We start from the raw sequence: 22,688 nt of genomic DNA on the forward strand, positions 1-22,688 counted from the left end.
CTACCCGCCCCAGGGCATTGGCCCATAGTTAACTTGATGGTTCACCTTGCTGCTGTTTCTGAGGATACCCATCCTGCCCCTCTTCAGACCTCTGTCTCCAGACAGCGCTGTACTCTGAGCAAGCCAGGCGTTGTTCCACATCTGCCCCGTGCTTCCCTCCAGATCCACTGAGAACCTCCAGGCTCTGGGGCATCCTGGCGGAGCTGATTCCCCGGTTCCAGGGCATGCTTCTTCCATGGCCGTAGTGTGTGGAGAGGGACAGAGGGTAGTAGAGGTTGAACAGAATTCAGCTAAGGCAGGAACTCAGGCCGGCCCCTTTGGGGAGTGTGTGAGTCTAAAACTCTACCCCCAGTCAGGGAAACCCCAGATTCCTACAGGCAAGTCTGTCTGGGGGCACTCAGGAGACCAAAAGGTGACTCCCTGTTCCCCAAAGCAAAGAGTCTCTCTGCAGTTTTATGCCATATGAGAGCTCCTGGCCCTTGAAGCAAATTTACTTGAACACCTACTCTCATGTGGAACCTCGAGGAGACAGAGGCCTGGAAGGGAAATTGAACACCTGCCCTTAAGGGGCTCACATGCTAGCTCTTCCCTCAGGCGTGGATGGGTCACTGGTGGCACCATGCAGTGTGGGCTGAGGGCCATGTGCCTGTCACCATTCATATTGCCGGAGGTCAGGTACCCAGGACCGGTAACCAGGACGGCTTCCCTGAGGGGAGACAACTTGAGCTGGGCTTCGGAAGTCCAAGTGTCTCAGACTGGAAGGGACCTTAATGATCATTTATTCCACCAGTTTTCAAGCTTTGTAGCCTCAGGATCCTTTCTTCAAAGAATCCTTGTGTGGAAACACAGTTACAAAACAGACAAGAAGCAGCGACTCTGGGGGGTGCTGGGTGGGTGTGTACAGAGTCAGCTCAGCCTCCCTTTCTCCTAGGCCTCTTGGGGGCCCTGGGGAACCCCACAAGCTCCCAGCAGCTCTAACAGAATGTGGTGTGAAAACCACCAATCCAGGTCATTTTACAGATGAGTAACCCAGAGAGGAAGGGATTCTTCTAGGGCCAGACACTCTGTGACCCAGCTAGAGGCAACTCAAAGGGCGTTTCTGTTTTGTTTTGTTTTGTTTTGTCCTATATTCTTGAGACCTACCTCCCACCATAAGAAGCCCATGAGGAGTGGAGCAGAAATCCAAATGACACACAGGAGTTCTGGAAGAGCGAGAAGACCATGGGTGCGAATGACAGGCTACATCAGCTCCTCTGCAAGCTAAGAAAATCAAACCCATTTGACCCCTGACCACCAGGAAGAGGAGGCAAGGACAAGGACCTAACTTGCACCTATCCTCTGGGAGGTCTGTGGGACCACTCTGTCCTCATGTCCAAGTGGAATTCCCTGTCTCTGGCCTGGGGCTTCTCATCAGGGTCTTGGCTTCTCTGCCCTGTGGACCATGTCCTTCTGTATCACACACCCACGCCTTGAATGCCCTGGTCTCATCTGGGACAATCAGCCAGAGGGAGGACAAGGTGAGCCCTTCCTTCTGAGCATGAACAGAAGTCTGGCCTTGACTCAAAAAAGAGACCAGCGTCTTAATTGTTTTTTCCAAGCACCTCACCAAGGCTCTTCTGCCTTGTATTGTGTGGGTGGGCAGCAGGGACTTGGACCAAAAGGACCTGCTCTTCCACATCCTTTTTGTCTTGCAAAGGGAGACATGGTATCTGGGACTGGAGCTTCGAAATTTTGCCAGAACACAACCACTGAAATGTCAGAGAGAATACAGAGGGGTGGCTAGGGCGGGCATCAGGGATGTGGGCACAGCTGAGGATTCTACTCAGAGATTTCTGGGTCCCATTCTTGCAGGCCACAGCCACAAAGCCCAGCAGGAAGGCTGATCAACCAGAGTAGCTGAGGTAGAGACTGGATTTGGTCTTTATACCGCTGGGCCCCAAAGACTGGAAGAACCCAGCAGTAATCGAAAACACCACCTCACTCCCAGAGTGGCCCATACCAACGGCAGGCAACCCACATTAATGGATAATCTAGCCTACCTCTCCAACCCCAACTCTGGAAAGCAGGACTTAAAGTATTGCCAATTTCATGTAAGTTTCAGCAGACCTATTTGCTTCATTACATTATCAGTGGTTACAAGGAGTATATGGCTCAGAAGCATGCTGAGGCAGGGGAAGACCAGCTAAAGCATTCATGTTTGCTCTGTGAAATTCAAGAAATGGTTTCTTAACACTGAGACACTTTAAAATAGAACTACATTGACACCCATCTGGGACTTAAAGTCCTTTCTCCTATTTGTGCCACAGATCCTTGAACTTCCACTCAGAGTATGAGTACATGTGCTGTATGTTTTTATAATGTAACTTGGTTTACTTTGTCACTATGGGAAAACCCATCCTTCCGTGGCTGTGGTGCTTTGTTGACAATGATGGAGATTGGTTTGACTAGCATACTCTTAGATTGGCACATGGCATAAGTGATACCATGCTACTAAGGCAATATCCCAGCCTAAGCCTGATTCTAAAAGAGACATCTTGCAAGAGACTTGTAAGCCAAACTTCCTCAGCCCCATCTAACTCATTCCATTCTTCTCCCATTGCATGACAGGACAGAGAAGCAGGTGAGAGGTATCAGGAAAGAAGATTCATTGGTTTACAACCTTCACACATTTATCTGGAGAGTTTCTGATCTTTTCTTCCGTGGTGGCCTTTGATAATACATATGGGCAGTGACAGCTCTCTGAAACCCCATCCCATCCATCAGGATGCCATTTGCTTGGGGATAGAAAAAACAGGCATTCCTCAACCTTTCCACACACACACCTTTGATCCCAGGGACAGCTATAACTCAAGGTCGGGAGGTGTTTATGTGTAAGAGAAGAAAGTGTAACTCAGTTCGATGGGAAGATGAAAAACAAAGGAAAGCCACTCTGCTATGTAAATGATTGGTTGCCTGAAGCCACTCTGTGCTGAAAAGCCCTGGAAGGACCTTGATAAAGTTGTAATCATTATCAGGCTTCTGTGTGATTATGCAGTTCTGTGCCTTCTTCATTTAAGAATTCAAATTCAAGAGTGAAAGGTTGATACAGAATGCATATTAACCACATTTGTTTGAACTGAAAAACAGTAGCAGACTTTTATGACAGAAAGCCTGGGTGCATCTGGGTGGTTCAGTTGGTTGAGGGTCCAACTCTCGATTTCTGCTGGGGTCATGATCTCGGGGTCATGGGGTCAGCCCACATAGGGCTCCATGGCCTGTGGGGAGTCTGCTTAAGATTCTCTCTCTCTTGAGGAGCCTGGGTGGCTTAGTCAGTTAAACATCTGCCTTCTGCTCAGGTCATAATCCCAGGGCCCTGGGATCAAATCCCACTTTGGGCTCCCTGCTCAGCAGGAAGACTGCTTCTCCCTCTGCCTCTGCTGCTCTCCCTGTTTCTGCTCTCTCTGTCAAATAAATAAAATCTTAAAAAAAAAGAAAAGATAGCCAATCTGATTTGGCTGATGGGCACAGAGGTTTGACTTTGCACATAGGATATACAGTGGGCATTTTCCAAAAATGAATGATTTAAATCTGCAGCTCCATGGTTTTAACAAAAATACATTTAGAGTACATATTACAACTTCCCATTTCAGACAAGATGGAATAGCAGAGACCAGATTTGCCCTCCTTCCAGAAACAATCAACTAAACGTAAAAAGTATGAAACAACAGTTTTCAAGATGGTGGACACCAGACAACAAAGACAGTGATCCCTGAAAGACAAGAAACAGATGAGATGAGCCCTGTGATTGCCTTAGCTTATTGCTGAAGAGAGTTTCCAGGACAAATTGCAAGGAGGGAGAACACAGGCAGGGCCATGCAGGCTCCCTGAACTGAGGAGATAGCTCAGAGTTTGTGGCAATCCAAACTCTGTGCTCACAACAGGGTGCTGGTGAGAAAAAAGGTGCATAGAGAGAGAATTCTGGAAAGGGCCCCCCTCGAGTATTCAGCAGAGCACTACTCATCATGGAAATGTTAGGAAATTACTTGAGACTAAGGAAAGAATCATCCAAAATAATTAGAGGGAACAGTAACCAATATTCATAGAGGACTGGAACAGTGACTGTTCCCATCGATCAGACTAGAAAACCTCATAATTTTATGAAGCATTAGTTGAAGTTCTTAGAAGGGTCTTGCCTTAGCAGTGGGGACACATTAGCCCCAGCTTACTTACTTATTTTTTATTAACCCTAGTTGTTCATGCCATTTAATAAATTTTAAAAGCAACACCTGAAGAGATCAAACTATTTCTAGGTAATGTAACTGCTTCTCAGAACGAACCTCAAGAATGCTTACAGAAAGGGTGCCTGGGTGGTTCAGTGGGTTAAAGCCTCTGCCTTCGGCTCTGGTCGTGATCCCAGGGTCCTGGGATGGAGCTCTGCATCAAGCTCTCTGCTCAGCCAGGAGACTGCTTCCCTTCCTCTCTCTCTGCCTGCCTCTGCCTACTTGTGATCTCTGTCTGTTAAATAAATAAATAAAATCTTAAAAAAAAAAAAAAAAGAATGTTTACAAAAATACGAAAATAACCAGCACGCGAAAACACAAAATTTACAGTGCCTGAGATCTAATAAAACATTAGCAGTCATACAAATAAGCAGAAAATTGTGAACCATAGTGAGGAGGAAAACCAATTGACACCAACCCAGAATTGACACTGATGTGAGAATTAGCAAAGAGATTATTATAGCTGTATTCCGTATGTTCATATAGCTAAGTAGAGACTTGGAAGGTATTTTCAAAAATACACAAGTTGAACTTCCAGAGATGGAAACAAATGAATGAGATGAAAAGCCACTGGATGGAATTAACAACAGTTTAGACACTGCAGAAAAAAAGATTAGTGAACTTGAAGACATGAAACTAGAAATTGTCTAAAATGAAACACCAGAAGAAAAGAATTTTAGAAATGCATAAAGAAGTACATAATACATAATGGGTAGAAAGTTGGTTTTTTAAAATATTTAAAATTGGGAAAAATGCAGGCATCAACTAAAAATGGGTGAGAGGGCATATTGTTTTTGTTTAATTATTTGTGAAGGTATGTGAACAAAAAAAGAGATGATCTTGAAAATGCTACTCCAGATTCCATCTTCCTTCCCCGTTTGCATATGACTTTGCTCCTGTGATCATCCCCCCTCCTCCTGAAGCATCCTTTTCCTCCTCTCTGCTAGCTCATTCCCCTTAGTACATGTATCCATCAGTAGCTGCATCTTGGGGAAAACCCTTCCTTGACCCCCACAACCCAGCACCACAGTGACTGCCCAGTTGCTCTACTCCATTCACAAAGTTTCTAATGTCTGCATCTGCCATCCCAACTTCCTCATCTGTCATGTACTCTTTAACCCACTCCAATGTGGCTTCCACTCAGACCCACCTCTCCACCAGAATTCCTTTTGCTGTATTTGCCAATGACTTCTTTACCAGTTATTCTCTATAGTTTACCACTCCCTCCTTTGGCAGTTTACCACTTCCTGCTCCTTGGCTTCTAAAACACCACCCTTTTTTGTTGTCTTCTCACCTCCCTGGCACCTCTTTATCAGGTTTTTTTGGCTGGTAGCTTTTCACTGCAACTCCTACATGCTACTATCCCTATCCTTGGCTCTCTGTAGACTCTGTACACTTCTTCCCTTGGTAATATCATCCAATATCTCAGTTGTTTTTTTTTTAATACATCCACGTACACCCAGATCTCAAGAGTAGATCTCTAACCCAGACTCCCCTCTGGGCTTGAAGCCTGTATTTCAAACTGTCTACTTGACAGCTCCATTTGAATGTCTGAGAGGCATTTCAAGTTAAGTTCAAAACTAAGCTCTCAATCTCCCAGCAACATAAAATAGTGACTTTTTCCACATAGTTATTCAAGCCTGAGAATTCTCCTTAAGACTTCCTTCTCGGGGCACTTGGGGGGCTCAGCGTTCACCTCTGGGTTTCTGCTGGGGTTGTGATTTCAGGGATCCCAGTTGTGGGCTCGAGTCCCACTTTGGCTTTGGGCTCCATGCTCGGTGGGAGTCTGTTCAGAGAATATCTTCCTTTGCTCTTCCCCTCATTTGTGCTCTCTCTCTCTCTTTCTCTAAAATAAATAATCTTTGAGGGGCACCTGGGTGGCTCAGTCAATTAAGTGTCTGCCTTCAGCTCCTGGGGTCCTGAGATAGAGTCCCACATCAGGCTTCCTATTTAGCGGGGAGCCTGCTTCTCCCTCTCCTTCTACCCCTCGCCTTTCTTGTGCTCACTTGTGCTTGCTCTTGCTTGCTTGTGCTTGCTTATGCTCTCTCTTTCTTTCAAGTAAGCAACCTTAAATAAACCTTAAATAATCTTTTGAAAAAAGCCCTTTCCCTTCTTCCCACATGCAGTCCAACACCGAGTCCTGAGATTCTATGTCCAAAAGCTGTCTTAAATGTATCTGCTTCTCTTCCATCCTTGTGGTGTCTAAATGGGGTGTCTGTCCAATTGGAACGGGGCCTACAGAATGTAGGGAAATGATCAGGTGGAAGTCGGTGGCATGGGCGGTGAAAGGATTCGCCTGAGGCAAAATGAAAGAGATAGACATTTATTGAATAGCCACAAGGGAGCCATGGGGAGGACAGCAGAGGAGAGGTTGTCTGCCAGGAGAGAGTGGGTGGGAGCTGTTTTTAAAGAAGGAAGGTGAGGACGGTTTGGGACTATGGAATCTTCCCTTTTTTGGTAACTGTGCCTAGTTGTAGTAGCCCATTGGTCAGTTAGGACCTATGGAGGTTTTGAGGTGGGTCGCCTGATGGGCCCGTCTGTATTCAGCCAGGTGTTGCTGTGGGCTCTTTCTGCATCCCATCGCTCCAGCCTGTTTGCCTCAAAGTGGCCTCTGCACTCTCACTATTACCAGCACCCTCATGGCCAAGCCACCATCATCTCTCATGTGAATGATTGTAGCAGCCTCCCAACTATCTCTATAGTTTTGCCCTTACCCCCTTCAATCATTTCTCCATGAAGTAGTCACAATGAGCTTTTATTTTTTTTTAAGATTTTATTTATTTATTTGACAGACAGAAATCACAAGTAGGCAGAGAAACAGGCAGAGAGAGAGTGGGGGAAGCAGGCTCCCTGCCGAGCAGAGACCCTGATGTGGGGCTCGATCCCAGAACCCTGAGATCATGACCTGAGCTGAAGGCAGAGGCTTTAACCCACTGAGCCACCCAGGCAACCCACAATGAGCTTTTAAAAAATAAATTGAATAACATTCTCCTGCTCTAGTATTTCAATGACTTTCCATTACTCTTAAGAAAAAATCTAGTCTTGGGGAGCCTGGGTGGCTCAGTCGTTGGGCGTCTGCCCTCAGCTCAGGTCATGATCCCAGGGTCCTGAGAACGAGCCCCTCATCGGGCTCCCTGCTCAACCGGAAGCCTGCTACTCTCTTTCCCACTCCCCCTTCTTGTGTGTTCTCTCTCTCTCTCTCTCGCTGTCTCTGTCAAATAAACAAATAAATAAATAAAATCTTTAAAAAAAAAAAAAGGTAAAATCTAATCTCTTCACCTTTAGTCTGCAAAGCTTGCCATTTGACGTCTTATTTCTCCAGCTTTATCTGCACTGCTTTCCTCCCATCTTTCATTCCCAGCTAGTCATTCCTGCTTTGCAGCTTCACATTTTTCCTCCCTCCCCCACTGTTCATCTGATTAACTCCACTCACCCTTTGTTTTAAGAATTTTATTTATTTGAAAGAGAGTGAGAGGGCACAAGCAGGGGTGAGGGGCAGAGGAAGAGGGAAGCAGTCTCCCCACTGAGCAGGGAGCCCTATGCAGGGCTTGATCCCAGGACCCTGGGATCATGATCTTAATGGAAGGCAGACACTTAACCGACTGAGCCATTCAGGTGTCCCGGACTCTCATTCATCTTTCATTAATCAAACATCTCCTTAGATGTCTTCCCTGACTATCCAATTTCAACTGTTTCCCCAATTTTCTCTCTCATAGCACATTGTGCTTTTCCTTCATAGTTTTACTACAGTTGGTAAATATACATTTATTTGAGGGTTTTTTCCCACTTAATTGAGATGTAACTAATAAGTGTGTGTGTTTTAAAAGATTTCGTTTATTTATTTGACAGACAGAGATCACAAGTAGGCAGAGAGGCAGGCAGAGAGAGAGGGGGAAGCAGGCTCCCCGCTGAGCAGAGAGTCTGATGCAGGGCTCAATCCCAGGACCCTGGGATCATGACCTGAGCCGAAGGCAGAGGCTTTAACCCACTGAGCCACCCAGGTGCCCCCGTTTGTGTGTTTTTTTGTTTCCGTTTTCTAGATTGTAAATCCAGGAGGGCAAAGCCAAAGTCAGTCTGGATATTTGTTACTCCTCCCCCATCTGTCCTCTTAGAAGAATGGTCTGGCACACAGCTGGTGCTCATTAAATATTTACTGAGTGAAATGAATGAGTGCCTTAAGTGCTTGAAATCCCTGACCTGTTCTCTAGTAGGAGTAGCTCTGAATCTCTGCTTAAAATCTGGATAAGTTTTGGGGCGCCTGGGTGGCTCAGTGGGTTAAGCCTCCGACTTCGGCTCAGGTCATGGTCCCAGGGTCCTGGGATTGAGTCCCGCATTGGGCTGTCTGCTCCGCGGGGAGCCTGCTTCCCCCTCTCTCTCTCCCTGCTGCTCTACCTACTTGTGATCTCTCTCTGTCAAATAAAATCTTAAAAAAAAAAAAAAATCTGGATAAGTTTTGGGACACGTGGCTGGTTCAGTTGGTAGAGCCTGGACTCTTGATCTCCCGGTTGCGAGTCCAAGCTCTTTGTTGGTCATAGAGCTTACATTAAAAAAAAAATCTGGGTAAGTGTTATTAAAGTTAGGACTGGGGTGCTTGGGTGGCTCGGTCACTTAAGCCCCCCACTCTGGGTTTTGGCCCAGGTCATGATCTCAGGGTTGTGGCATCAAGTACCGCCTGGGGCTCCCCACCAGCGAGGAGTCCACTGGAGATTCCCTGTCCCTCTCCCTCTTCCCTGATCACATGCTCTCTCTCTCAAATAAACAATCTTTAAAGTTAGGACTGAGGGTAGGTGAGGTGGGGATTTCCGCCCACAGACCCTTTTTAAACCTCACCGGCTACTCTCCACCCTGCGCGTCCAAACACTCCTACGCTCTTGCCAATCAAGCACCAAGCAAAATCCCTATCATGGACCAAATAAAGAGGATTGTGACATAGACTCTAACAGTGATCGCGTTTGTGTCTCAGGCCCGGAATATGACGCTGGCGGCTCATAGCTCCTATCAGGCAGGCAAAGTGCACCACTCCCCTCCCCCGCCCAGACCTGGGGCCTCTGACACCCAAAACCTACAAGCTCCTGCTGTTGCCTCAGTTCTGACCTGCCGTACAGCATGGCAGCTCCTAAAGGCGTAGCGCCCAGCACGGCTAACCGTACAACATGGCCGCCTACAGAGCGCGAACCGCGCCTCCTCCCGCCCAATCACCGGAAGTTTCCATTTGAAAGCCTGGCGGCAGACCCGGTCGCTGGTGCGGCGGTTACCGAGGAGCAACCTTTGAACCAGGGCAACGAGGGCTACGGGCAAGAGCTGCAGGAGCTTGGGTTCGACTCTCCCGGGGCGAGGGATGGGGCTAGATGTGGGGCGGGCGGAATGGTCTGGGAATGGAGAATTTTCTTTCTCCCGACTTCTTCCCCTGGCTGAGATAGTCCAGGTCGCGCTCTCTGGGGGCCCTCCACCTACTCCGGCCCCCAAACCCATCACAGGGTAACGTTCACCTTGCACCTTTCAGACCTCAGCTGCGCCGCCTCGTTACGATGACCAGCGTGGTTAAGACAGTATACACTCTGCAGCCCCCCGCTGTGCAGAGCGGCGGCATGCCGGCCGGTGGGTATCCACACAGCCCTGCGGACCAGCAGGGTGGTCAGGCGGAGGAGTACGAGGGAACAGACCAGTGGCCAGAAAAGGGGGGTGCGGGCAGGGAAAGGGCAGTTCATCAGCTCTGACAACCTGCTACTTCCGCTAGAACTGGGCTGTCTAGGTTTATGACGGGAGTTGGGGCAAGAGCCCTGTGGTAGGATTTAGACGTGCCCTCCCCCATTCCACTTCCCAAACCTGATCGTGCTGCATTTACTAATTAGATTTAAGTTGCTGATTGTTTCACAGTATTATTTCCTCAAGCTAGGAATCCTCCCCTTTTTAAAAAAAGATTTTATTTATTTATTTGACAGAGAGAGAGAGAGGGCGAGTGCGCACAAGCCAGGGTAGAGGGAGAAGCAGGCTCTCCGCTGAGCTGGGAGCCAGATGCAAGGCTCAATCCCAGCACCCTGGGATTATGACCTGAGCTGAAGGTAGACACTTAACTGACTGAGCCATCCAGGGCCCCAGGAATCCCTTTTTAAACAGTTGCCAGTTTGATTTCCAGATCTGGGCTACCTGGAGGGACTGGATTTGTTGTCAGGGAGAAGGGAAGAGAGTCCTTTGAGAAGCGTGATTCTTGGAGGCACCAGGGTTTGCACCTTGTCTCGTTCACATTTGTTTCTGCACCGTGTCACTTAGACAGTAAATTGTCAATCAGTTGTTGGGTGAAGTGAGAGAGAGGGGCCAAGCCTAGCCAGAGTTTTCCATAACCTTGGGAGAAGAAATAGGATTAAAAACAATTTTTGATTGCTTTGCCATCTTGCTTTGTGTTGCTGGGCTTGTGATTGAAAGTCATGTAGGCTCTTGAGCTCCTTAATCTCAAGAGCAGGGCACAAAATAAGTTTCAAACATCAGAACCTGTGGGGGCAGATTTGGAAGTAGCTAGTTAGGATTCCTCCCAGGGGACTCTGTGCAGCTGGTAGATGAGCAGTGGAGGATTGATCTGTAAATAAAAAGGGTTTCCTCAAAAGGCTTAAAGATTTGTTTGTTTGTTTGTTTGTTTTACCTGGCCTCAGAACACCTAAATGGTAATCTAGCATCAGCAGGACCTAGGAGTTATTGGGAGGTAGGGGGGAGCATGCCCCTGCAACAGCCTTTGCCTTGGAGAGCAGTGCCCTCTCCTTGAGTGGAGACCGGCTTTCCCCAGCCAAGTTGGAAGTTTTTAATCTCAGATTTCTATCCCTGTCCCAGTTTTATGATCATATATAACCTCAACAGTTTAACATTTTAAGGCTATCTCCTACGTTTTCTGCCTACCTAATATACACATGTAAAAAAGAATCCAAAGTTAGAAAATATTATGCCGTGAAGAACAAGTCTCTTTTCTTTCCTTGACCAGCCATCCAATTCCCCTCCTTAGCGTCTCTCATTTTTTTTTTAAAGATTTTATTTTATTTGACAGAGAGAGAGAGAGAGAGAGAGAGAGAGAGATAGATCACAAGTAGGCAGAGAGGCAGGCAGAGAGAGAGAGAGGAGGAAGCAGGCTCCCCGCGGAGCGGAGAGCCCGATTCGGGGCTCGATCCCAGGACCCTGGGATCATGACCTGAGCCGAAGGCAGAGGCTTTAACCCACTGAGCCACCCAGGCGCCCCGGGTCTCTCATTTTTTAAAAAAGATTTTATTTGAGAGAGGGCGGGGAGGGAGAAGCAGACTCCTTGCTGAGCTGGAGAGCCTGCTTCAGGGCTCAATTTGGTAACCCTGGGATCTTGACCTGAGCCAAAGGCAAGCACTTAGCCAACTGAGCCACCAGGTGCCCCACGTCTCTCATTAAGCCACCCAGGTGCCCCACATCTCTCATTTCAAGAAGATAGTCTTTGTTAAATCCTGCTAAATTTTTTCTACAATGCAGTCCTTAGGCTCTAGCAAGTACAGATTATTAGAATTGATTCCAGTCAGCGAAGAGTGGTCATTTTGATCAATTTATTAACACCCTTTCACCTGGGGGGAGATGTGTTACTGTGTATAACTTACTAATACTCAGAAGAGGAGGTAAATATGTTCCCCCAAGGTTACCTTTTACTTGAAAACAGAGACCTGGGGTGTCTGGCTGGCTCACTTGATAAAGCATATGACTCTTGAGCTCGGGGTTGTGAGTTCAAGCCCCACATAGGGCATGGAGCCTACTTTAAAAAATAAAAAGATAAAAACAACTACGCAACAGTTAAAGGAGAACTTCGCAACAGCTGGAGTGTAGCCTCAGGAGAGTGGGCAGTGGGCGGAGGAGTTTTGCAAGGTGTTTCGGTTCCACTGGTTCTGGAGGAAGGCTCCAGCTGCGTGTCAGCCCTGCTGACAGCCACACGACCCCTCTTTTCATTCTTCGCTTGTATCAATGTCCATTTTCATGCCTGTACCCCTTGGCCGTTCAGTTTGCCAGATCATCAGGCTTTTGGCTATCCTCAAGTATCACTATCACCTTCCAAAGATTTTGGTTCCCAGCCCCAGTTAGTCTAGAAGTGTATTCTTCTGAATTAGTCCTTGCAAATTGAGATGGGCCAGAAAATACAGGGTGCTGACAGCCTGGAACGGAGCTGACATAGCGTTTCTTCGGTTGGGTCACGATGCTTGAGGTCTCAGCAGCTGTCTTCCTTTGCAGACACACAAACTCGAGCCACTTCTAAGAGCCTGCTACCTGTTAAGTCCAAGGAAGTGGATGTTTCCAGACTTCATTCAGGAGGTTCAGAGAACGATGTTATAAAAGTCACTAAACCAAGACGAGAGAACGGGTGAGAGTTGAATCATTGGTACCCGATGAGAACATTTGCCTGAGGTTGCTCAGTATCAAGATTTAGAAAAGAGGGGTTTTGAGAGCACCAGGCAATCGGAGTCCATGGCCCGGAACAGCAGTGTGTGAGAACCATCTGTGTTGAACAGTTCTGAGGAGGCCTAGCAAGGGTTAGGATAAGAGGTACTTTGTTTGCTCTGAGTGTGCAAATAGCCGGACCCTGGCCAAACACCAGGCCTTAGTGGTGGTCGGGGTGTGTGGGGCTGCTTGTTAGCCCAGGTTGCTGGTCTGAGCGTCGTCCTGCCCTGGGTAGTGTGTATGTTTCCCTATACTCAGTTCCCACGTCAGCCAGCTTGACAGGACGTAGCCATACCGCTCTGAGCAGGAGCAGGTCAGCTGGGCCGTTGAGGTGGACCAGGAGAGGAGCCCATTCCCTATCCATAAGCCTTTTCCAATAGTCTAGGCTCAAACGACAGCACACGGGCCCTCCGAACTTCTCAAGCTGTTGGCATTGTATGTGGTCTCTGGTTTTTTCCTCAGAAATCCAGGCTCTTTGTTCTGCCTTGTTCACAACACACAGAACAGCAGTGCTACCATTCTTTGATTTCTTTAATACTCTTTTTTTTTTAATTTATATGATAGAAAGAGAGCACAAGCAGGGAGAGCAGCAGGCAGAGGGAGAGGGAGAAACAGACTCCTCGCTGAGCAGGGAGCCGGAGGTAGGGCTCAATCCCAGGACCTTGGGATCATGACCTGAGGCTTAACCAACTGAGCCACCCAGATGCCCTCTTTGTTACTTTTTTAATTGAGGTCTACTAACGCACAACATTGTATTAGTTTCAGGTGCGCAACATAATGTTAGCTATTTGTATATATTGCAAAATGATCACCACAGTAAGAAGAGCGAACATCCTGATTTCTTTGTTTTTGCTTCTCTAGGCAGGTAAAAGCTGCAGACCCTGCCACGAGGAAGAACATCAGAAAGAGGTGAGCAGCAGGGTAAGCGGAAGTTGGCCACCATTTTAAGGTGGAGGCTCTCAGTCCTGGTTGTGCCTCAGAAATCACTCATAAGTTTGTTTAGTGTGTGACAGCCTGGCTGCCATGCCAAAAATCTGAGTGGAATTTTCAGGGGGGAGGCACAGCTCAGTTTGAGAACCACTGGCAGGGCTAGGATCTTCGAGGCTCCCATCTTGAGAACCAGACAAGAGCTTTCTGGGTTCCATGCCAGGTTCACTGCTGATTGGACTTCAAAGCCACCTATAGCCTGTGACTAGGTGGATAGGGGGGTGAGCTTTTGGGATATGAGGCACTGCATGTGGTTAGTGACTTTAAGATGGTGGTGGTAGAAATCCTGGGGGAGAATCCATCTCTCTGTTTGAGGATAGCTTGTCTATTTTGCTTCTAAAGATAGAAATAATACAAGCTGGAAAATTGCTAGAAGTAGGTTCTAATTCCAAATCTATTATTTGTGCATGTCTTGAAAGTTCTGAAGATAGGGGCCCTGGCCAGCCCAATTGGTAGAGCGTGTAACTCTTTCTTTTTAATTTTTTTAAAGATTTATTTATTTTAGAGAGTATGTACAAGCGAGATAGGGGCACAGGGAGAGGGACAGAGAATCTCAAGCATGTTTGACTCCCCACTGAGCGTGGAGCCCTGACACAGGGCTCCATCTAATGACCCTGAGCCGACATCAAGAGTCAGGCACTCAAATGACGGAGCCACTCAGATGCCCCAAACATGCAGCTCTTAATCTCGGGGCTGTAAGTTCGAGACCCACTTTGGGTGTAGATGACTTAAAAAATAATTTTTTTTAAAGTTCTGGAGATAAAATACTACTCAAGAAGGACTCTGAGGGCACTGAAAAGAAGTAATGATGATGATGGCTATTTATTGTTTACTGTGTGTCGGCTATTATTTATTGTTTACTATGTTACCTGTGCTGAGAATTCTACATGTATTCTCTCTCTTATTTTTCACAGTAATAGAATTATGAGTTGTGGGTATTATCCTAATTCTAGAAATGAGGAAACAAAGTCTCAAGAGAGGTTATGTAACTTACTGAGGGTCATATGCCACTATATAATGAAGCCAAGAGTTGAACCCCTGTTTGAATGGTTCTGTAGCCCATTTTCTTATACCTCCACTTTTTCACCTAAGCACAAATTATCATTACAGCTACAAACCACTGAGTAAGCAGAAATCAGAGGAGGAGCTCAAGGATAAGAACCAGCTCTTAGAGGCCGTGAACAAGCAGCTGCATCAGAAGTTGACTGAAACTCAGGTAAGAGACCCCTACTGGACCTCTGTCATCACCGCACTAGGCAATGGGTGGCCTCTGGAGGGATGGCCCTGGGACAGGAGAAGCTTGTCTTGCCCGGGGGCCCGAGCGGAGGAAGAAAGAGGCCAGGCTTTTGCTGTGCGGGTATCAGAGCAGGGGCAGGAAAGAAACCCCCCCACCCTGTAAAGGGGAGCAGGCCTGTTCTGTCTGTATGGCACCTCCATAGGGAGAACTGAAGGACCTGACCCAAAAGGTGGAGCTGCTGGAGAAGTTTCAGGACAACTGTTTGGCAATTTTGGAGAGCAAGGGCCTCAACCCAGGTAAGACACAGTGCACAGTTGCCTTCGGAGGAGTCAGTGCATGTGCCCTTTCCTGAGGTGGGGCGAGGGTGGTGGAGTGGTTGTGGACTGTCTGTCAAGAGTCCCAGCACAGCATCAGCTGGCCCATTCAGTGCAGGGTGCTTAGCAAAGCAAGAAAGATTGGGCGGATCTTTTCTTTCCTTTTTTTTTTTTTTTTTAAGATTTTCTTTATTTTTAAGTAATCTCTACACCCAGCGTGGGGTTTGAACTCAAGCCCGAGATCAAGAGTTACAGGCTCTGCAGCCTGAGCCAGCCAGATGCCCTGAGGAGCTTTTCTTTGTTCCCTTGTGGTTGTGGACAGAGGAGTATCTCCTATCTGAACACTTCATTCGTGCCATTCGTTTGGTGCCAACAATTATGACCTTGCAAATAGACCAGAAATATTTTCTTTTTTTCAAGGTAGATAGCAAAGTAACTTTCCCAGGTGGGAAAAGACAGAGGTGATACTCTACCAAGGGCTCCTAAACCTGGTTCATCAGCAGAATCGCAATGGTTAAATGTGATTTCGGTTCTGACCCTGTCCATAGAGAGCGGAGTCTACAGCAAGAAGGGGAGTGGAAGCAGGAATTGCCCAAGGACTTTACAAGAGCTTCAGACTGAGTTGAGGAGCCTGAGAATATCCAGTGAAGGGGCCCAGGCTTCTCTGAATTCAGGAACACTGACTTTGAATGCTGCTGATTAACGTGTACATTTTAGGATATATTCTTTATAGTTACCATATGTTTTTATATTATTTTAATTTATAATGCATATGTACTACTTTTACCAAAAATAATAATCTTTAAGCCCAAATGCTTTATTTTTTTTTAAGATTTTATTTATTTATTTGACAGAGAGCAAGAGAGGAAACACAAGTGAGTGGGAGAGGGAGAAGCATGCTTCCCGCTGAACAGGGATCCCGACGCAGGGCTCAATCCCAGGACCCTGGGACTGTGACCTGAGCCGAAGGCAGACATTTAACAACTGAGCCACCCAGGCGCCCCAAGCCCCAAAAGCTTTAAAAAATAGTTTTTTGTGGGGCGCATGTGTGGCTCAGTTGGTTAAGTATGGGACTCTTGATTTCAGCTCAGGTCATGATCTCAGAGTGGTGGGATCTGGCCCTCTGTCAGGCTCTCAGGGAGCCTGCTTGAGATTCTCTCTCTCCCTCTTCCCCTCACCTCACTCCACACTCATGTGTACTCTCTCTCCTCTATAAAATAAATAAATCTTTAGAAAAAAAATTTTTTTTTAAGATTTTATTTATTACTTTGAGAAAGATAGAGAGACAGAGAGCACAAGCAGGGGGAGAGGGAGAGGAAGAAGCAGGCTCCCTGCTGAGCTGGGAGCCCGATGTGGGGCTCAATCCCAGAACCTCGAGATCATGACCTGAGCCGAAGGCAGACTCTCAACCATCTGAGCCACCCAGGTGCCCCTAGAAAAATTTTTTTAAATAAAAATGGGTTTTTGTATTATAAACAAAAAAACTCAACCAACACATTTCCTTTGGACAAATTTTCTGCTAAGCTGAAGAGAAAGCAGAATGAACTTTTAACTATATCCAAAGCTAGAGAGGAGGGAGGTAAAATAAAGCTCTGAGGGTAGGTGAAGGTGACCCTGCCAAGGGGAAAACTGCCAGACTCTTCAAGAAGTTTCCCTCATGAATACTCCTGTACTTGTCCATGGAGGGGTTTTTAGTTTTTGTTTTAGGTGCGGTTCCCTAAGCAAGGCTGACTTTGTCCTTTGCATCAGTTTTAGGCAGTGAGGCCCTGGCATCACAGCAAGGATCCACCACCGATCACACGGACTCTATGGTGAGGGCATGGGTGTGAGTGGGCAGGGGCCAAGTGACCGTGGGGCTCTGCCCAGCCAAGAAGCGCTCGGCCACGTGCTCAGCAAACTCCAGGAAGCTGCATTTATTTTCCATGATAGTGGAAGACAGCAGTGGATGTGTACTCAAAATAGCATATTTCATTTGGAAGGCGACTTTGTGCTTACAGATGTGAGCGAGTCTGAGTTGAAAATATGCTACTTTAAGACACATTTTTTTTTTAAGATTTTATTTATTTGACAGAGAGAAAGATCACAAGTAGGCAGAGAGGCAGGCAGAGAGAGGGGGGGAAGCAGGCTCCCTGCTGAGCAGAGAGCCCAATGTTGGGCTCAATCCCAGGACCCTGAGATCATGACCTGAGCTAAAGGCAGAGGCTTAACCCACTGAGCCACCCAGGCACCCCTTTAATTCACATGTTAACATGGACATGTATAGAGAACTTTCTGGTTTCTCTCTTCTCCACTTTACCAAATTTCTCCCCTTGTCTATTTATTGAGAACTGTAGGATGGAAAGGTCCAGCCTGGAGTAAAATTGACTTCTCTTTGGTTCCCTCCCCAAAGTAGGAAGGTAGTTGTTTGGGCTTAAGTCTTTGAGATTCTATGCCCTCTTCCCCAGGAAGATCAGTTGTCATCTTAGAATCATAGAATTCTAGCTATGGAAGGCTTCCTCCACCCCCTAGGCCAGTAGTCACCTCTTAAATGGCTACTCTGTTTTGTGTAACATAGAGCATGGGGAAGTGGGGTGATCTGTCCATCGCTTGGACTGAGTTCCTCCAGGGGTGCCCCAGGAAAGAGCCTGGCACATGGGGGACGCTCAGTAAATGCCTGAAAGAACGGAAGGATTGTTAGCAGTCGTCTAATCAACTCTCATTTCATATGAAGAGATTAGTTTATATGAAGAAAGTTTTCACGTATCAGTAACGATTTGTTACTACATTGTACTTTCCTCTTAGTTGCTGCTAGAAACTTTGCAAGATGAGCTGAAGTTTTTTAACGAAACAGCCAAAAAGCAGATGGAGGAGTTACAGGTGAGAGGCAGACATCACCTTGAGGCAGGATTACCATTTCCCGCCATGGTGGGTAGGGCTCTGGAGGATTCTTCCTTATTCATACATTTCTTTCTTTTTAATAAACTGCTTTGTAATCATAGATTTATAGGAAAGTTGCAAAGATAAATACAGAGAATTCAGTGCCTTTAATATTAACATCATGCATTATCATAGTATATTTGTCATAATTTAAAAACCAACATTGATGCATTACTATTCACTAAATTCCAAGACTTCACTTGATTTCACCATTTTTTTCAACAACTGATTTTCTATTCCAAACACTCAGAAATGTTCACATCTACAGGGCTTGAGGCAACGTACAAAACGCTAGGTTGCTCAGTGTATGAGGTGGACCTGTGTGATAGCTCTGCTTTGGAAACTTGGTATCTCAAGGAAATCTGGAATAGGAAACCCGGATTGAGTCTAGACTACTTTGGATTGCTTGGAAGAATCATGGGCCAGTACATTGAATCCCAGAGGATTTCATGGCTCCAGTTTAGATATAGGAGTCTGTAGTAGAGAGAGACCATTCCTAAAACCAGCCCAGATATACAGATCTAAGACTGAAAAATCTCATGTCTATATTCGCATCATCTTCCTCAAGGGAAGAGAAGCATAGTGTCATTAAATGGTATTGCCTTTCGTGTGACGCAAAGTCCTGTGGGTGTTTATTTGTTTCTTCCTTCCTTTCTGAATGTCTTTCCATGCAGGCCTTAAAAGTAAAGTTGAAGATGAAAGAAGAAGAGAGGGCCCGGTTCCTAGAACAGCAGACATTATGTAACAGTCAAGTAAATGACTTTACAGCAGCCCTTGAGGAAATGGAACAGCTATTAGAAATGTGATAAAAAGCAAGTGACCAGATGGCTCCCACAGAGGAAGCCACTTAGGACATCTGCTTCTCGGCCATGACCTTCTAGGACTCACTATCCCCAGAATGGAAACATTTTCTGCAGTAGGATTAAGGACAGTCTATGCTGGAATGGCGGTTCCTCCTTTAGGCAAGTGTGCGCCCCCCTCAGACTGGTGGGCCCTCCTGAACCTCGCACACACATAATCGAGGCCAACAAGAGGGCCCCTCTGACCCCGGAAGCTTGGATCGACCTTCGCCAACAAAGCGGACGGCAGGCCATTAGAATCAGGAGACTAAACTAGCCACAGCCAGACGATCCCAAAGGTCACATTCAGATGCATAGGAAGAAAACCTTAATTGTACCGTGGAGTACAGAGACTCCATGGGAGACATCGCTGAGAAGTGATGCTGTCCCCTTCTAACTTGGAACACACTCTGTCTAATCCTGGTTGGGCTCTAGACCTCATTGTTAAATGAATGAACGTGAAGTTACTGGAAATGGCTTAATAAATGAGGGTGAAGATTTAGATAGCAGTAACACCTACCTGAAATAATACAACTTGGAGCTTTTAATCTAAATCACTTCTGCTTTTATTTTTTATTAAGTGCCACTTTTAAAATAAACATTTCTGTGACTATCCAGACTGCAACACTGAGAAATGAAAATAAGCCATTTAACTGACCCATGTCCACTGAATACTCTTGGCCTAATCCAGGGAACAAGTTCAAGACTCCAGTGTAACCCACAATATTTTTCTTCCACTTCAGTGCTCTGTGGCTAGCCCTGCTGTCTTCCAGGAGCAGAGCTGGTCTTCTGAGGGTGTCCGCTGTTTGTGGCAGTGGGTGCCCAACTCCATCCTATCTATATTCCTGAGCCTGGTTATCTTCTGCTCTTTGCACAGCCAGTCCTGGGCCTGGCCCCATGGATCCCTAGTTCGCTAAAGTCCATGGTAGGCTTCCCCCTGGTTTACCAAAGGCAGAGCTCTATTTCATTTCTTAGTTGATCTAGGCAGACTTTGGCTATCTTCCGTATTTTTCTGCATCTCCCAATTTCTACACTAACCACACCCCCCTCCACTCTTGAGCATTGAGACTACCACCCAACCAGGCCAAGGAACACCCCCACCCTGACTTTAGGGCTAAATTTCTTTGCCTTCACATACAGATATTCACATAGTTGGTTATGTCCCCCAAATCAGACATACGCAGTTACATAACTCACCAGTCAAAAGGGCTGAATCTTTTCTTCTACCCATTTTCAGCATGTTTATAGTTTAAAAGATTATTTACCCAAATGAATGTGTAATTGACATTTCTGCCCCCCCCCCCCAAGTTCTACTTCCTTCTTGGAAAGAGAGCAGGAGAACTCAGCTGTGGGATCCTCACCTCCTTGTCAGGCCGCCCTAGTTAACACCTAGGAACATAACTTCCTCAATGCCTATGACTCCTCTAACCCAGCACCGAAACCCTGTTCACTGGTGGCCGGCCAAGGGGCCTTCGTCTCACCAGCTCCCCTCTGTGCCCCTTTGCCTTTTCTGTTGTTTCCTCCTACCTCTGTTCCTCCATCTGCCTCTCGTACACATGGAGGTGTTCAGGGTGATTCATCTGTTCTGTAGGCTGGATGAACTCATGTTAGGAGAAACTCAGCAGATGGTGACCCATACTCTCCACTTTGCTGGATGCTCTAGGAAACTTTAATGGAGAATGGCATTCTTAACCTCAAAGATGCTTGCCATCTATTTGGGAAAACTTGTATGTGCAGGTGACATGTAAGTGAAATAACAAACAGCAACACTTTACTAACTGGGTTGTGTGGCATAGGTGTGTACTCTAGTAGTTCACTATGGGCTAGTTTGGTTGGGGAGGGGTTGAGGAGGAGGCTGACCAGAGACTGAAGGAAGAGTAACATTTGGAGAGGCTAGCTAGAAAGTGGAGGACATTCCAGATCACTGAACATGTGGAGGTTCAGGGAGAGAAGCAAGGTCAGGTCACAGGCAGCTCTGCTTCCTTTCCCCCCACCTCACCGTCTGTATATCTTCCACCTGGCTATTCCTGAGTTACAGCCTGTGCAGTAAATAAAATGTTTCTCTGAGTCTGTGAATTGCGCCAGCCAATTATAAACCCAAGCAGGGGGCTGTCATTGGAACCTCCAGGGAGAAAATCAAAGCATGAAATGCTGGAGGAAAGAATAAAGAGCTGAAGGGATATCCAGATGAGTCTTGGGGAAGTGAGTCAGGGAACTGGACTTCTGCAGAGGTTCAAGGTAAGAGGAGATGTCTGTCACTTAACTGACCATTTGTACTCTGCCATCCATGGGGCCTATACCCATGATTCCTTGCTGTACTTCTCAGGTAATCCTCATTACCATCACAAGGTAAGCACTATTACCTCTTTATGCAGCCGGGATAATAGACTCACAGATGTTAGGTTAATTTACCCAGGGTCAAACAACAAGCAAATATTGGGGAAAGATTTGAGCCAGGGAATATTGGGGGTGGGAGGTACTTGGTGTTAGTAGAAGTCTTGAAGATCCTTGAATGCCAGGCTTTTGCCTGGCATTTTTATCATTTGGCCAGAGGTTTCCAAACTCTCTCAGTTCATGATGCTCCTAGGTAGTGTCTTACTAATATTTATGACACCCAAAGAAGTATCAGTGATTCCATTTTGAGTGGTCAGATCCAACAACTTAGTGTAGGTACTTGAAAAAGTGTTCTTATTTCATTTTTAAGTAACTACAATTATTCCCTAATGGAATCGTCAACACAAAATGAATAAACTCTTTAGAATCTTTAAAAGTAAGGAGGGATGCCTGGGTGGCTCAGTAGGTTAAGCTGCCAGTTCGGGGCATGATCTCAGGGTTGTAGGATCAAGTCTTTCCTTAGGCTCGGTGGTCAGCGATTATTATGAGCAAAGAATTGATTGTTTCAGGCAAGATCCATCCTAAGAGGTACACAAGGAGGGCGTGTCCATCAATAAATTTCCCAGTGCTGACAGGCAACTCCCATGTTGAGTGGTTAGAGGTTACATTCCTGGGGCGGGGGTGGGGGTGGGGGAGTGAAACTACAGTAAGGTAGTTAAGTCTCAGTTTACTGATTCAGAGCCTTAAGTGGCTCCACTGCGGCTCTGTGTTTTTCTTTTTAATACTCGTAACTCACTACTCTTGCTTTTCTGTACCTTCATTCCCCTCCCCCAACCCTGTTTTTAAAAAAGCCCTGATACTCTTCTTGTACATTGAATAATTTGCAAGACAGTAACTCGTTCGCATAAAACTCCAAAATCACTCAACCCTGTTAAATAATAAAGCAAGTTTTAATGGCTTCTAACAGTGTGCACAACAGAGCTAGCGCTCCCTACCCAATCTTAGACATCCCAGATAGGCTTTAACAATTTATTTCCAAGCACTGGACATCTGGAGAGTTTTCCCAGGCTGTTTTAACATTTTCTTTCCCGCAGAAATAGACCTCTGTAGTTAGGGAATGCTACTTCAAAGCAGGGGAGATACAACTCCTAGACTCCCAAGACACCTTTCTCGCTCTTCTACTTAGTAAGGTCTCCACCTAGGGATGACTCCCGCAAAGTCGCCAACAGCGCCAACCAAGGCCCCGCGGTGGGGACCCGGGATCAACTCTTCACCGCTGATTGGCTGGTGTGGTGACCAAAGGCAGCGCGGCCTTCAGCTTGCCGCGGAGGGTGATAGGTTGCTGAAGACCCACCCCCTCGCCGATTGGGTG

At 46.5% G+C, this 22,688-nt stretch overlaps 1 protein-coding gene across 2 annotated transcripts; it reads left to right on the forward strand.

The window, feature by feature from the left end:
• The first annotated feature begins 9,353 nt into the window (after nt 1–9,353).
• Nucleotides 9,354–19,619, forward strand: KNSTRN (kinetochore localized astrin (SPAG5) binding protein). 2 transcript variants are annotated; one of them, XR_013967150.1, is made up of 10 exons: nt 9,366–9,574; nt 9,763–9,857; nt 12,483–12,612; nt 13,551–13,598; nt 14,787–14,892; nt 15,116–15,209; nt 16,977–17,038; nt 18,009–18,083; nt 18,818–19,115; nt 19,178–19,596. XR_013967150.1 is itself a non-coding variant. In XM_080808879.1 (9 exons), the coding sequence occupies exons 1-9, from the start codon at nt 9,366–9,368 to the stop codon at nt 18,947–18,949; spliced, it is 951 nt and encodes a 316-aa protein (XP_080665005.1). In that variant the 5' UTR covers nt 9,354–9,365; the 3' UTR covers nt 18,950–19,619. The 2 variants fall into 2 exon arrangements, 1 of the variants encoding a protein (XP_080665005.1); XM_080808879.1 differs by having other exon boundaries at nt 9,354–9,574; nt 18,818–19,619.
• The last annotated feature ends 3,069 nt before the right edge of the window (nt 19,620–22,688 follow it).

Source organism: Martes martes (assembly GCF_963455335.1).
Source record: "Martes martes genome assembly, chromosome: 7".
NCBI classification, from domain to species: domain Eukaryota; kingdom Metazoa; phylum Chordata; class Mammalia; order Carnivora; family Mustelidae; genus Martes; species Martes martes.